We start from the raw sequence: 16,257 nt of genomic DNA on the forward strand, positions 1-16,257 counted from the left end.
CTTTGACAAAAAGTTCACTGATCATAACCAGTTTTTGAAAGAAAATGTGTGTAATACACCTGAAGGGTGAATGCTGTAAAAATTTTCCCGAATGTCCAAAATGGACTCGGATGAATGCATGAATTGATAAAAGAACATACTTTGGAAACACTGGGTTGACTTAAATAGGGAAAATGAATCATAAGCCCTAGCATCACATGACCAGAATTTTTTCGACACTTGAGTGTCCCCATAGGTGCATGCATGACTAGTTTTGCATAAAATTTCCTAATTATCATTATTGCATTTGTGTCATGGAAATAATGTGGGACATCCCCTTTATCCCCAAACCGCTGGCCAAACCCTAACACATACCATGTCCATCCATTCTACAAGCCTTGATCCAAAATCCCAACTTATCATGAACCTCGCCCTCGGAAGAAAGCAAAAAGAGAAAATTCCCAATCAAAGATTGAGAGAAAGCGAAAAGAAAGAAAATTCTCGATCAAAGATCGAAAGAAAATAGAAGAAATATGTAGAAAGGTCTTTGGACCAGACAATATCTGAACAATACAAAATTGTCACCAAGTAAACAAAAAAAAAGGGGGGAAACCACGATCTAAAGTGGTCCCCTCCCTTTGATTGCCAACCAAAATCATGTGCGTCGGTGGCTTGTTCACCTCACACTAAACAAAAACAGAAAAAGAAAAAGGCAAGAACACTCAAAGCCAAATTTCCCACAAGAAACAAACCATTCCCGAGGAAAAGTCCTATTGATCCATGATCACGCATGTAATCTTTGATTTGATAGAAAATGATTTGCAAAATCAAATGATGACATATCTATGGTTCAGAATTAGGATGAAACACTTACCCGTGTGAGATTAATACACTTTGAGTGATTTTCTTCTATTTTTGTTGAGCCCAGTGTTTCCTCTAAATGGTCATTTAGAGGCGAAATGCTAACATCCAAAGTCTTATTTACAGTTATGAGAAGATTTCATCAACATAGTCTCCTTCCCCGGTAGACACATTGTTTTTATCCAAAAAGCATATGTTGCTCTAATCAGTTGGAAGTTTTGTCTCTTTACTAAAGCATGTTCACATTTTAGTGAAGAAAACACCGAGACTATTTTTAGTCTCACAAGTTATCCAGAACTACGTAGGTCTGAGTTCCTCATTGAGGATACGTAGGAGCAAGAGCCTCGCTTTTGTCGGCCGCCCCACAATTTCTGTCATACTGACCCTGGGGTCATGTGACGCGCAGAGACAAATTATGGTCATTCCGCTCACCTTTTGTCATTCAGACACAGTCGTGTCCGATGGCGCGCAGAGACAAATTATGGTCATTCTGCGCCTTTTTTGTCATCCAGAGGCAGCGAGCCCGATGACACGCGGAGACAAATTATGGTCATTCCGCTCACCTTTTACCATCCAGACACAATCGTGTCCGATGGCACGCAAAGACTAACGTCGTCTTCTGCCCTTTTTGTCATTCAGAGGCGGCGGGCCCGATGACACGCGGAGACAAATTATGGTCATTCTGCTCACTTTTTGCCATTCAGACATAGTCGTGTTCAATGGCGCGCAGAGACAAATTATGGTCATTCTGCGCCCTTTTTGTCATCCAGAGGCGACGGGCTCGATGACATGCGTAGACAAATTATGGTCATTCCGCTCACCTTTTGCCATCCAGACACAATCGTGTCCGATGGCATGTAAAGACTAACATCGTCTTCTACCCTTTTTGTAATCCAGAGGCGGTGGTCCAGATGACATGCAGGAACCATTTGGTCCCGCACTTTTTACCTTTTGTCATCCACAGGCGGTGGGCCCGATGACATGCGAGAACCATTTGGTCCCGCACTTTTTTACCTTTTGTCATCCAGAGGTAGCGGGCCCGATGACATGCGGGAACCATTTGGTCCCGTACTTTTTCACCTTTTGTCATCCAGAGGCGGCAGGCCCAATGACATGCGAGAACCATTTGGTCCCATACTTTTTCACATTTTGTCATCCAGAGGCGGTGGGCCCAATGACATGCGGGAACCATTTGGTCCCGCACTTTTGTACCTTTTGTCATCCAGAGGCGGCGAGCCCGATGACATACGGGAACCATTTGGTCCCGTAATTTTTTACCTTTTGTCATCCAGAGGCGGCGGGCCCGATGACATGCGGGAACCATTTGGTCCCATACTTTTTCACCCTTTTCGATGGGCCCGATGACATACGGAAACCATTTGGTCCCGCACTTTTTTACCTTTTGTCATCCAGAGGCAGCGGGTCCGATGACATGCGGGAACCATTTGGTCCTGTACTTTTTTACCTTTTGTCATCCAGAGGCGGCGGGCCCGATGACATGCGGGAACCATTTGGTCCCATACTTTTTCACCTTTTTCGGTGGGCCCAATGACATATGGGAACCATTTGGTCCCGCACTTTTTTACCTTTTGTTATCCAAAGGCGGCGGGCCCGATGACATGCGGGAACCATTTGGTCCCGCACTTTTTACCTTTTTTCATCCAGAGGCGGCGGGCCCGATGACATGCGGGAACCATTTGGTCTAGCACTTTTTACCTTTTGTTATCCAGAGGCGGCGAGCCCGATGACATGCAGAGACAAATTATGGTCATCTGCACGCTTTTGCTATTTGTAAGACTCGATGAGTGATAAACGCGCAGAGACAAATTATGGTCATTCTGCACCCTTTGTCATTCAAATTTCGCAAGTCGAGTGATAAACGCGCAGAGACAAATTATGGTCACTCTGCGCCCTTTGTCATTCAGGGACAGTAAGTCGAGAGGTGGGCGGAGACAAATTATGGTCATTCCCCACACCTTTTCGCGATCCAGAGGCGATCGTGTCCGGTGGCACGCAGAGACAAATTATGGTCATTCTGCGCCTTGCCACCCAGGCTCGATTGTGTCCAAGGGCAAGCAGAGACAAATTATGGTCATTCTACGCCTTGTGTCAACCAAGAGGAACGAACTCGACAGTATCAGGACGATGTTGGTCATTCGGTACTGATTATTTTCAAAATTTTTGCAAGTTCCGCTGGCAGGGAGATTCGTCGACCGAATGGTGTTTCGCTCGAACGAAATTAGTGTTTTATCTTTACTTCCCTTTTATCTCCAATAAAAGACAAGTAAAGAGGGGCAACTATCATACCCTAATTTCGTCCGAGGACCATCCGTTTGTTGGGATGCGACCCTCATTTGACCACTTCGAGGTACTTGGCACCCATCGTTAGGCAATTCGTGAAGTTCCGTGACATGCCGGAAGTCAAAAGAAAGCATTGTTGCACAATCCGTGAAGTTTTGTGACATGTCGGAAGTCAAAAGGAAGTGTTAATGTGCAATCCGTAAAGTTCCATAACATTCCGGAAGCCAAAGAAGGGATGGTTACCTAATCCGTAAGATTTCGTGACATTACGGAAAGAAAACAAGTATCGTTACGTAATTCGTAAAGTTCCGTAACGTTACGGAAAAAGAATCAACAAAAAAAGGCGGGGGTGTATTTAGTAAATAGGGGGTGCAAATAGAAACCAGGCCCACTTGGGCCTTCCAGGAAGTTCTCCAGAAGGCGATGCCTTCTGGAGGAAGCAACCTAGCTCGCCTGAGCGAGCTGGGTGGCAAGCTCCTCCCTCATTTTCCTATAAATAGGGGGAGGAGGGAAGAACAAAAATGGTCAACCCTCCTGGTATCTGAGAATCACTTAAAATTAGTGAGAAAAATTATTTCCGTGAAGAAAATCTAAGCCGAGGTGCTTCCGTAACGCTTCTGTGACGTTTCCGTGGGTGATTTCGTGAAGATTTTCAACCGTTCTTCGTCGTTCTTCGTTCGTTCTTCATCGTTCTTCGGTCTTCAACTGGTAAGTTCCCAAAATTGAACTTTTTCAATTCATTCTATGTACCCTTAGTGGTCCTCATTTGATTCGCGTGCTTTTATTTTTATTTCATTTACTTTCTGTACCTCTTTTGACGTGCTTTAGTCATTTATTTAAGTCATTTTCTCACCTAATAAAAAACTAAAATAAATTTCCATCGATCATTCGTATTGTAACATCTTTTAATTTCTGTTAAAATGAAATCCGATCGTTCGGTCATGCCGTAACCACGTTTAAAACCAAAAAGAGGCAAAAAAATAATATAATAATAAAAAATATCTTTTAGTAAAATAATAAAAAAAAATCAATCGGAAGTTTTTCTTTGGGATTTTTCTTTCTTAATCGAATTGACTAATAACAAAAGTGAAACTAAGACTAAAATCAATTCATAAATCAAGCTTTTGTTATCACCTAAACAAGCCATTCTTAAGGCCAACGCCTTGAAATGGTCTTTTCTACTTTTATTGGTTAAATGTAGATTTCTAAAAAAGGGCCTAAAGTCAACATGTAGCTTTACTACCTCTTTCAAAAAATAAGAGATCATTAATGGTCCAATGCCTTAATGTTTTCTCTCCTTTCAAAAAGAACCGAAAGATTATTTAATGGTTCAACGCCTTAAAAGACTTTTCAATCAAAATATATCTTTCTAAAAAGGATAAAAAAAACTTAACCAACGCTTAGTTCTCAAAGAACTACGTAGGTCTGATTTCCTTATCACAATTGAGGAATTCGTAGGAGCAAGGGAAACACCCTCGTCGACCACAAAAAGACAAAAATATAAAAGGTGCATAAAAGACATAAGAACGTAAAAAAGGGAAAATAACATAAAATTGAAGTTATATTTGCACATTTGATTAAAGGTTGTCGTCTCTTGCGACGGACGTGTGGGGTGCTAATACCTTCCCCGTGCGTAAATACAACTCCCGAACCTTTCACTTAAAGTTTGTAGACCACGTCTTTTCCGACGTTTTCCTCAAATAAACATTGGTGGTGACTCCGCTCGTATTCCTTTCTTGGAAGACGCACCCACGAGTCACGCGTCGCCCTCCCGCTGAAGGGTAGGTTGCGACACCTAGACACTAAGAAATTTTTTGTGTCTAGAGATGTTGTCTTTCATGAATCCATTTTTCCTTTTCAAACCATTTCACAGCCTCAAGTCATTTCGGATCCTTTACTTGATTTGGTTATTCCCATTCCTATAACTAATACCTTACCAAACCCCGACCAGACTAGTAGCCAATCACCACAACCAACTAATCGCTTTAACCATGACCCAACTGATTCATCCTCAATCCCTGGCTCAGATCATCCTCACACTTTGCCCTCTGTCACCTTAAGAAGGAGTACATGCCACTCTAAGCATCTCTTATACGTGTCTGGTTATGTAATATCATAATCTCAGGCTGCATATCCCATCCAACATCATTGTTCCCTATTGCCTCTTAGCCCTCATTATTGAACTTTCATTAATCACATCTCCTCTGTCTATGAACCTCAGTTCTATCATTAAGATGTTCCTTATCCTAAATGGCGTCAAGCAATGCATGAGGAAATCCAATCTCTTGAAGCAAATTCCACTTGGACACTTGTTCCATTACCACCTGGTAAGCATTGTATAGGATGTCGATGGGTGTATAAAGTTAAATACAAAATGGATGGCTCTGTAGATAGATACAAAGCACAATTGGTTGCCAAAGGTTATACACAATAAGCTGGGATCGATTTCTCTTATACATTCTCTCCAGTAGCCAAACTTACCACTGTGAGAGTTCTGCTTTGTGTTGCTGCTGCTAAAAACTGGTGCCTTCTACAATTGGATGTTAACAATGCTTTTTTGAATGGCGATTTGTTTGAAGAAGTTTATATGGAACTTCCCAAGGGATACAAGTCATCCAATCCTTCATTGGTATGCAAATTGAACAAATAATTATTTGGCCTAAAACAAGCCTCTAGACAATGGTTCTGTAAGTTCTCCACTACTCTTCTTAGTCATGGATTCCATAAATCCAAACATGATTACTCCCTTTTTACTATTGGCTCAGGCAATTCCTTAGTCATTTTACTAGTATATGTAGATGACATCATCCTGTCAGGGTCCAATATTGCCTTCGTACAAGCTGTTCAGACCAAATTATAGTCTTTGTTTCAATTGAAAATCCTTGGCCCTTTGAAACATTTTCTTGGCTTAGAAATAGCCAAATCCAATAGAGGTATCTCACTATCCCAGCGAAAGTATGCTCTATCTCTTTTGGAAGATACAGGTTTCTTGGTCTGCAAACCTTCCAATTTACCAATGGATCCCAATCTGAAACTCAATCTTCATGATGGAAACTTACTCCCTGATCCATCAATGTACAAAAGATTAATTGGTAGATTGCTTTATTTGACCATCTCACGGCCTGATATTACCTTTGTTGTGAATCACTTAAGTCAATTTATGAAAGCACCTAGAGTTCCTCACCTACATGTTGTTCATCATCTTCTGCAGTATATCAAATCTGCTCCTGGACAAGGTTTGTTTTTCCCTGCTCAGAAATCTCTCAACCTCACTGCCTTTGCGGATGCTGATTGGGCCAGTTGTGTTGATACCAGAAGATCCACTTCTGGCTTTTGTGTCTTTTTGGGAAACAACCTTCTTTCTTGGCATTCTAAGAAACAACCCACTGTTTCAAAATTATCCACTGAAGCTGAATATCGTGTCTTGTCTTCTGTTACTAGTGAAATTGTTTGGTTAAGCAAGTTACTTCTTCACTTTGAAGTTGATGTGCCCTCTGTGATGTTATATTGTGATAATAAATCTGCTATAAGTCTTGCTTCAAACCCTGCTCATCATGAACGATCCAAGCACATTGACATTGATCATCATTTCATTAGAGAATATGTTCAGTCCAAAGTAGTCAAGCTTGTCCATGTCAAGAGTCAACACCAGGTTGCAGATGTTTTTACAAAAACACTTTCAAGCCCGATTTTTGGTAAATTCATTGCCAAGTTGGGAATGATTAACATCTATTCGCCAACTTGAGGAAGGGTATCACGATTAAGCGGTTGAAGTTAGTTACTAGGAGTTATTAGAAGTTAGGTGAATAGTTACTTAGTTATGTTACTAGAAGTTATTGAAGTTAGTTACTAGGAGTTACTAGAAGTTGGTTATTCTCTATATTTGTATAAATAAATCACCTTTGTAATACTTTGATGAATGAATTCGAAAGCTATCGTTCATTTCTTTCATTCTTGATAACTAATAATAAAACTTTTTGACTTAAACAATTAATATTTTGTAAAATATAATATTAAATTTCTGTTAATATCATTCATTTTAATTTTATAATTTAATTATTTACCCATAATGTTAATATTGATATATTGTATCAAAAAAGTAGATTGATCCCGTCTTATCTCATAATTTTAATTGAGTCAAATTTGAATTTAAATAAATAATTCTATCAATTTTTTTCTAGTTAACACCATTCTTGGAAGATCTAGTTTATATTTATTCTCGTTGGTTATAAAAAAAATATTTCTTCTAGAAGCAGTGAAATTGTTTGAGTGATTATTCTTTCCTGTACATTGTGCATCGCTATTGGTCAATTATTTTAGACCACTCAGACCACATTCTTAGTTTATTTTTTGTTTTTATATGTTGTGGCAAAAACCTGTTGAATAATCGGCTAACAAAATCCTAATAATAACGAATTCATGAATCAATTTTTTATTTTGTTACAAATGTTATCCATATAGGACACCGATCCAAAATGTCCTAACCAATGACCTTTGATTATACGCCATGAATGAAGCTTATTCTAAGCCAACTTGATTATTATTATGTATATATAGGTCCGAAGTTTGTGCAGTGCTTAGAAGAACACTACTTGTTGCATAGAGAGCACAAGATATTGTAACCACTTCCAATGTGTGAATATGCATATAAAACAACAGATTCACATTTTCTTCTCAATCTCAGGTATTGACCTGTTTGTTTTCTCCTTTGTCCAAGGAGAAGTTCCCAAGTGGAGGGTCTAACCTTTAACATGAATCCAAGTTTTCTTTTGGAGGATCTTCCTAAGATTTTCCTTGCTATCCTCATCACCAACCACTAAGAAACAAGTAATGGCCGTTTGGACATGCTTGTTTTTGACAAATAACCCGTTTTGGCCAGCACTAAAATCTTCTACTCTAAAAAGAGACAATGCTGAGCGGGGAGGGTTTAGCAATTGACAAATTGCATATTCTTTGCTGCCTGAAGGATGACAAATTAGAGGTGACATTATCAACCACTTTTATTGTCCATTCTTGGGAATACTCTTCGAGACAAGAGCTTTAACTCAACTATAAATCCCCATATCACCAAAGACTGTAGAGCTTCGCATCAAGCTGAGGAACATTTTTGGACTTTTGGTTTTGCTCTAAGAGGCCTTTTGGGCCTTGCCAATAACACTAGCTGTTATTAATCTGAAGTTGCATCTTATGGACACAGGTAATAGTATTTTGATTTTTTGCCTTTATGAAATTCATGGTTAAAGAAAAGGCTGCATTAGAAACAGAAAGGGTAGAAAACAATAGAAACTTTAAACTGTTCACATGCTTCCTCAAGGATATGATTGCTCAATAGCTGTTAAAAGTTTTAGCCCTTCAAAAATAATGAAAAGAAATCTAGAGCATAACAGTGTAAGTATGTAAAAATTTTGTTAGTATAAATATCAAAATAGTAAACTAAAGTCACCAAAAAAGCACAAAAACTATGCTTGGTCATTGGATATTGCATCCTGTTGAGATTTAGGAGATAGTTTGCAGTATAGAAATTAGTTAAAATTTCCCTTTGAAATGGGAAACAACAGCTGCTTCCACAACAGAATCAAAGATTGTATCTGAAATTCTGAACAAATCTAAAATAATTAACCAGGCTGTGACCTTAGGTGCATGGTAAGTTGATCAATTACTAAAAATGAGATATATCTGCATTAATATTGCACCTTTCTCTAAGAAACTTTACGTTTTCTCTTCAATTAACTTTTCTTTTACACACAGAGAGTTTGATAAAAGAGCAGAATAATTACCCCATGAACTTCATGACCTGTTTACAGTAAGAACTTTGCCTGTTCATTTGTGCTTTTCCTAATGAATCACTTTTTTAATTAAAAAACATACAACAATAATAATACCTTGTTCCACTAGGTAAGGTTGGTTACGTTGATCACACGACGCCATTTAGCTTGGTTAAAAATCAAAGCTTTTTTGAAACAAGAAAGAAACATAAGAGAGTTCACTGCTTTTCTCACTACCAAAAAGTAATATCTTCTGAAAAGGAAAGGAAGAAGAAAACTCCCAAGTGTCATTGTCTGATTGACAAATTGTATCTGGAACTGTTTTTATCAAACATTTACATGCTCTGAGTAGAATGAACATCCTATATTTTCTCTTTTCACACCTACGGCTCTCATTTATGCTAATCCAGCTATTATGGATGGATTAGGTTCGCCATCCCAGTGGCTGAGGGAGCTGAGATGGGACTCCCAGGGCTTAAATCCAATAAGCCTTCTTATTGACTGTGCCAAATGTGTTGCATCTGGAAGCATCAAGAATGCAGATATTGGCCTTGAGTACATATATCAGATTTCATCTCCTGATGGTAATGCAGTGCAAAGGATGGTCACTTATTTCAGTGAAGCACTTGGTTACAGGATAATAAAAAATTTGCCTGGTGTATATAAGTCTCTCAATCCATCAAAAACATCATTATCTTCTGAAGATATCCTTGTTCAGAAATACTTCTATGAACTGTGTCCATTTTTGAAGTTCTCATACCTGATCACAAACCATGCCATTGCTGAGGCCATGGAGTGCGAAAAGGTGGTTCACATTATTGATCTTCACTGTTGTGAGCCAACTCAATGGATAGATCTTCTACTAACTTTCAAAAACCGTCAGGGAGGTCCACCCCATCTGAAAATTACAGGAATTCACGAGAAGAAAGAAGTATTAGACCAAATGAACTTTCATTTGACAACTGAAGCTGGGAAATTGGATTTTCCTTTGCAGTTCTATCCAGTTGTTAGCAAACTGGAAGATGTTGACTTTGAGAAGTTGCCTGTAAAGATAGGAGATGCTCTTGCAATCACTTCTGTTCTTCAGCTGCATTCTCTTCTTGCCACTGATGATGATATGGCAGGGAGGATCTCACCGGCTGCGGCAGCATCTATGAATGTGCAGAGAGCACTGCATATGGGTCAAAGGACTTTTGCAGAGTGGCTTGAGAGAGATATGATCAATGCATATACCTTGAGTCCTGATTCTGCTTTGTCACCGCTTTCCTTGGGTGCCTCACCTAAGATGGGGATCTTTCTCAATGCTATTAGAAAACTTCAACCAAAACTAGTAGTGATTACTGAACAAGAATCAAATCTGAATGGTTCCAATTTGATGGAGAGAGTTGATAGAGCATTGTACTTTTACAGTGCATTGTTTGACTGCTTGGACTCTACTGTTATGAAAACATCAGTAGAGAGGCAAAAACTTGAGAGCAAGCTTCTTGGAGAGCAGATAAAGAACATCATTGCTTGTGAGGGTGTTGATAGAAAGGAGAGACATGAGAAACTCGAGAAATGGATTCGAAGACTTGAAATGGCTGGTTTTGAAAAGGTACCTTTGAGCTACAATGGGAGGTTAGAAGCAAAGAATCTGTTGCAGAGATATAGTAATAAATACAAATTTCGAGAAGAGAATGATTGTTTACTTGTCTGCTGGAGTGACAGACCATTGTTTTCTGTATCAGCTTGGAGTTTTAGGAGATGAATGTTCATATATGTGCTGGAATATGAAGAATCCCTTGCATTGCCATGGATTTCAAGAAGTTGAAAATGAAGTAATCAACAAGACAAGAAGATGGATCGATTTTTATTTTCATCTTTCTTTCTTATCTAGGGTTTAACTGTTTCTAATTTCTATGTATAAAGGGTTTTATGTTTTTGTTCTCTAGAACAGCTGGGTGATTTGAAATAGCCAAACAACAAATCCATCTTGTATTGCTGTTGATGTTAATATCGATTCATTTCAGTACAACATATTAATATTAGTACATAGCATTAGCTAAATCTCATTTTCATTTACAACAGCTGAAAGAGGTGGCATTATCAATGAAAACTGCCAAATATTTACAGATGAGATACTAGGACATAGATATGCCTAAGGAATGTTAGAGTATGTTACCTCAATGTGTTTGGCAGTATATGAAACATTGGATAGGGGACAGCAGTTGTGCAAAAAGAAGTCTTGTACCTTGGCTGAAATATAGGTGGGAAAAACCTAAATTCCACGTCGACTAGAGATATGTCAAGATAAAATATATAAGTGATGAAAAATCCTAATTTTACAATCTAATTTGATCGGGTTGAATTAAGTTCAAATCCAAATTCTAACAATATATATTTTTATCCACTTAAGAGAAGTTTCTATATTTAAACCATTTCCCATGAGGTTTTAGTGCCTCTGAGAGGATATGGGTTGGTGAATTTTGTTTTAATGCTTAAATCCTTTTGGTTTGAATATAAAATTACTCTGATATTAGATGGCATGAGTTGTATATGGTGTTATTAAAATTCAATGGATCCTGTAAAAGTTCCGGTCCGGTGCCAATATTCAAATGTTCCAACTATATATGAACCCGTTACCCAACAAAACTGTGATGCTTATGTTTAGAGATATGAGATTGCTAATATTCAAATATTCCAACCATATATGCATCTGTTATAGCACAAAAAATCAGGATGCTTCAGTATAGAGATATAAGATGTAACTGTAGAATAGTATGAATCTTGTAACATCCTATTTTTTTTTAAATAAATTTAAAAAGTTTTTTAGTAAATTAAATAAATAAATAAAGTTTCAGAAAAATGATCAGGTTTTTATAGTTAAATAAATAAGGAGAAATAACTTTATTAATTAAAATAATGGTTTGAGAAAAAAAAGTATTTTATTTATTCATTTGATAGAGAATAAAATAGAGTTCATTTTTATAAAATAATAAAAATAAATAAATAGAGTAAATAATAAGTTGTATGTACCCTAGCTATAAATAGAGTGTTAGGTCAGTTTTCAACAATGACGATGCCTCCTCTTTGTTTCAATTTCGTTTTCCCCTCTTCTCCTCCCAAAACCCTTTTTTTTCGCATACCACCAAATCTATCTCAAAAAAATGACGATCTCCGACTCATTCACCGTTGGATCGTCGTGAAATTTAAGTACTAGGTTTGCAACTCAATTTTGACCCTTCTCACCATTGGGAATTAAGAAAGAAGCTAATAGAAATACCCTTCGCATTATAACTTTTTCTTTCCTGCAGAAACCCAAAATTGTTTCGGTAAAACTATGATCCCAAACTCGTTAACCGTTGGATTGTCATGCAATTTTGATATGTGGTCCGAAATTTAATTATGCACACCTTCACCGTTGGGATTTACAAAAGAATGCCTGTGAATGGAGAAAGATGCATCACTCGTAAGACCTTGGAATGGAGGCTTCAATCCCTTCTCCTTCTCTCTAACGTTTGGGAACCCTAACAAAGAAACCGGAGGAGAAGCTCTGGAGAGCACCAAAAATACCACAACTGATAACGGAGAATGCTTGAGTGACTACATTGAGATAAGGGATGAGTTATTTACAATTGGGGAGTAGTGAGAACATATGTAGGGATCCTTATAGTATCAATTGGAATGGACTTTGGGGTGTTTCCGTAATTTTTTATTTTATTCTTATAATTATAATGGTGAATTATATATGTTTGATGAACCAGTTGATGTTCCAATGAGAAATTGCTGTGAAATTGATGTGTTCTTGCGTTGAATGTGAACCCTTAAAAAAATTGAGCTCTTTTTATTAACGTGAATTATATTCTAAATAATATTATTCAATGACTTATTTTATACAAATTATTATATTATTCTAATTTTTTTTCACGACGATGATCAACATGTTATGTGAATATATTTATTGTAATACTAAAATAATAAATTAAAGAAAGTTGTAAGGTTAATGCCTAATGGTAATTTCTTTTGATGTAATATTAAATTAATTGTTATAAAAATACTTTTGATTAAAAATAATGTAGCTTGATTTACTATATATATATATATATATATATATATATATATATATATATATATATATATATATATATATATATATATATATATATTTATGTTTTGTGTCATGCAAATATGATTACTGTGTGATGTGTATATGAGTTATGAGGTGTAATAAATTATTATAATGACATCATAATATAATTATGAAGATTAAGTAGTATAAAGTGGAATGTGTCAATTTGTGAGATATATGTAAACATGAGATGATTGATTGTGACATTATGAGATGTTAAATTGTGGGCATGATATTTGATTATGAATAAGTGTGTGTGTGTGTGTATAACACTTATGTGACAATAATTATGTTATGAGTTGTGAATTATACAATAATCTAATCAGTGTTGATATTGAGAAAATGTTTATGCACAATGTTAAAAAGAAAGTGTATGTTTCCTATTTAGAAACCAGCGTTAAATTGTAACGCAATGTGTTGAACGTGTTTGGTTAACACTTGATGTGAAGTTATGAGAACGTGTTTGGTTAACACTTGGTGGATTGTGACATTATGAGATGTGAAATTGTGAACAAGTTTTAGTTATGAATAAGTGTGTGGTTAACACTTGATGTGACATTACTTGTGTTGTGAGCTGTGAATTATACACTAACCCGACCAGTGTTATCTTGAGAAAAGTGTTGATGCGCAGTGTTAAAGAAAAAATGTAGGTTTCCTATTTAGGAACTAGTATTAAAGAGAAAATGTTGGTTTCCTTTTTAGGAACCAGTGCTAAATTGTAGCGCAATGTGTTAAACGTGTTTAAAACAAGAGTGTGAGGTCATGTGTATTGTATAATTCATTAGCAGTGTCTTCATGCAACAAATTATTTTAGGGGTTGGACCTGAATCAGAAGGGAGAGGCCCTGACGGACTCTTTGGAGTGTAGGCCTTGGGGGTAAATACACCCGGTTTGAGTGCTCCTTTAAGCCTGTGTCAATCCCACATGGTTAGAGCATTCTCGCAAAACAGCGTGACCCTGACTGGTCTCCCTATGATTTTACTTAGTGAGAGTAACCTGACATACCCATGTTGTGGTGTGTCTTGTTATGTACTCCTAAGCACCCTAGGGTGGTTTTTCACTTACATGGTACCACATTGTATATAGGCTTGAGTCTTAGCATAACTGTTGCATACGTTTGCTAATTGTTTATTACAAAATTGATGTGTTATTATGTCTTGATCGGAGTGTGTGATTCATGTGTAATGTGATTGATGATTGAAAAGTGAATTTTAAATGACAAAGTGGTGGAATTACGTGAGTTATGTTTAAGTAAGTTGTATCTCATTTATATGATATGTATATCTAGTTGTCTTGTTTCTCTATTAGTTAGGAATGTGATAACTCACTCCCTGTGTGTTGTTTATATTTGGATCCTGTGATGATCTTGAACTTTGTATTCGGGGGAGCAGATGACTAGGTGAATTGCTTTAAGGAACCTTGTGCTGAAGGACGTCGGGACACAATGTTCTGATAGGATGTGACATTGGGATATAGGTTTTTATATTAATTGTATGAAGTCTTAGGTGGCCTTGTATGAGCCGAGATGACTTTATTATTTATTTGGACAAGTTTGAATATGATGTAAAAAAAAGGTGAATGTGAGCCTTTTACTCTGTTGAAAGGATTTTATTTAAATGTGTTTTAAAAACTTTTAATTAATTATGATTTCTTTTCCTTTTATTAGTACATATATGTATGGGGTAGAGGGTATCACAAATCTTACTTTAAAGATAAGCTTTTATCATTAAAAGGCCATGTCTGTGATGCATTTATAGTTTTATGTTCTATGCATATGTATTATGTGGTAAAGTGGTATTTTCTTTTATATTTCATATTCTGGTTCATGTGTTTAACTTGTGTTGTTATATTAAAAATATGTTTTCAACCTTCAATTTTTTTTTTGGTTTCTCAAACCTTTGGAAGTTTGGTTAACTACATGTCTTTATCTTGCAACCTTTCCAGCAACTTTAGCTCACACAATATTCTTCTTTGTCATTCTTAACCTTTTGCAATCTCACCAGCACCTATGGCTGGCCAACACTTTACCTTCCAACCAAGCAGTGATCATTGATCAATATTGGCCTTTCGTTTGAGTTTCTAAAATTTGAAAAAGGCATCTAAGTTGTTAAATGCAACCATGAAAAGATATTATACATTTCTACACATTTATGACATCAAATTAGATATTTTACATGTTAAATGTTTCAAAAATATCAATATAATACAAAAGATCAGTATTGTAGTTATTATCTACAACCTTATATTTTGTTGTCATTCCCTGTTTTGACCCTACTTTGTATCCTAGATTTAACCAATTCACATGTCCATAATCTCTAGTGAAATACTCATCTGATTCAGCATTGCTTTTAAAAGGACTCTTGCTTTTATGTGGTTAGGTTGCATATGTTTTAGTAGATTTGCATGTCAATGGAAAAGTTACAAAATATTAAACCTTGTTTTCTCCTTATGTATAGCAATGTTTACACCTATAATTGCTTACTTTAATTTTAGATAAGAAGGCTTTGTGTGTGAAAATACTAGGCAACTTTGTTTGAATCTTGTGCCCTTGTGACATATGAAACCTATGTTTAGATAATCAATAATTCTTTATCTAGTAACAATCATCATATTATATTCTATCTGTGTTTGGTTTTCTTAGGAGTTACTTATCTCATTCTTGCTCCATAAACTAAGGAGTAATAAGGACATCATATTTGTCTCCTTTGCAAACAAATTTGTTGTTCTAATCTCCATCTATGACTAGATAACCTTTTATATGAAGCCAAACAAAAGTTTTTAAGGCTTTCATGACTAACATGGCAATGACCACTTTCACACACAAGACTCTAAGATGCAAGAATTGGACTTAGTTACCTGCACTACTGCAAAAAGACCCTACAACGATGGTTCTAAATCACTTTCAACATCGTTGAAAGTCAAGACTTTCGACGATGGTTCCATAAATACTGATGTAGCTCCATGTGGAGCTTGTAGGCCTTTCATCTTCTTCATCAATGGAGTCTTTTGCTTCTTGAGGTCTGATTGCAGCATAAAAGAGAGGGAGAAAGATGATTGGAGATGCCACTTCAAGGAGAAGATGAGTCTAAAAGAAAATCTAAGCCCTAGGAAGCCATGGATAAGACCTTGAAGGTAGAAGAAGATGAATGAAAGGAGAGGAAGAGAAAGAGCACGAAATTGAGTGACTCAAAAGAGGTCTGAACTTTGAAGTTTAATTCTCCAATGATCAAAGTTGAAAAAATG

General features: G+C 36.6%; 1 protein-coding gene across 1 annotated transcript; it reads left to right on the forward strand.

The window, feature by feature from the left end:
• The first annotated feature begins 9,102 nt into the window (after nt 1–9,102).
• Nucleotides 9,103–12,161, forward strand: LOC106798410 (GRAS family protein TF80). The gene has a single exon (XM_014774673.3). It carries the CDS (start codon nt 9,322–9,324, stop codon nt 10,651–10,653), a length of 1,332 nt encoding a protein of 443 aa, XP_014630159.1. The 5' UTR covers nt 9,103–9,321; the 3' UTR covers nt 10,654–12,161.
• The last annotated feature ends 4,096 nt before the right edge of the window (nt 12,162–16,257 follow it).

The sequence above is a fragment of the Glycine max genome, chromosome 4 (assembly GCF_000004515.6).
Source record: "Glycine max cultivar Williams 82 chromosome 4, Glycine_max_v4.0, whole genome shotgun sequence".
NCBI classification, from domain to species: domain Eukaryota; kingdom Viridiplantae; phylum Streptophyta; class Magnoliopsida; order Fabales; family Fabaceae; genus Glycine; species Glycine max.

Excerpts from the sequence above, each read along its gene's own strand:
- LOC106798410 (XM_014774673.3), top strand. The coding sequence starts at position 9,322 with ATGGATGGATTAGGTTCGCCATCCCAGTGGCTGAGGGAGCTGAGATGG.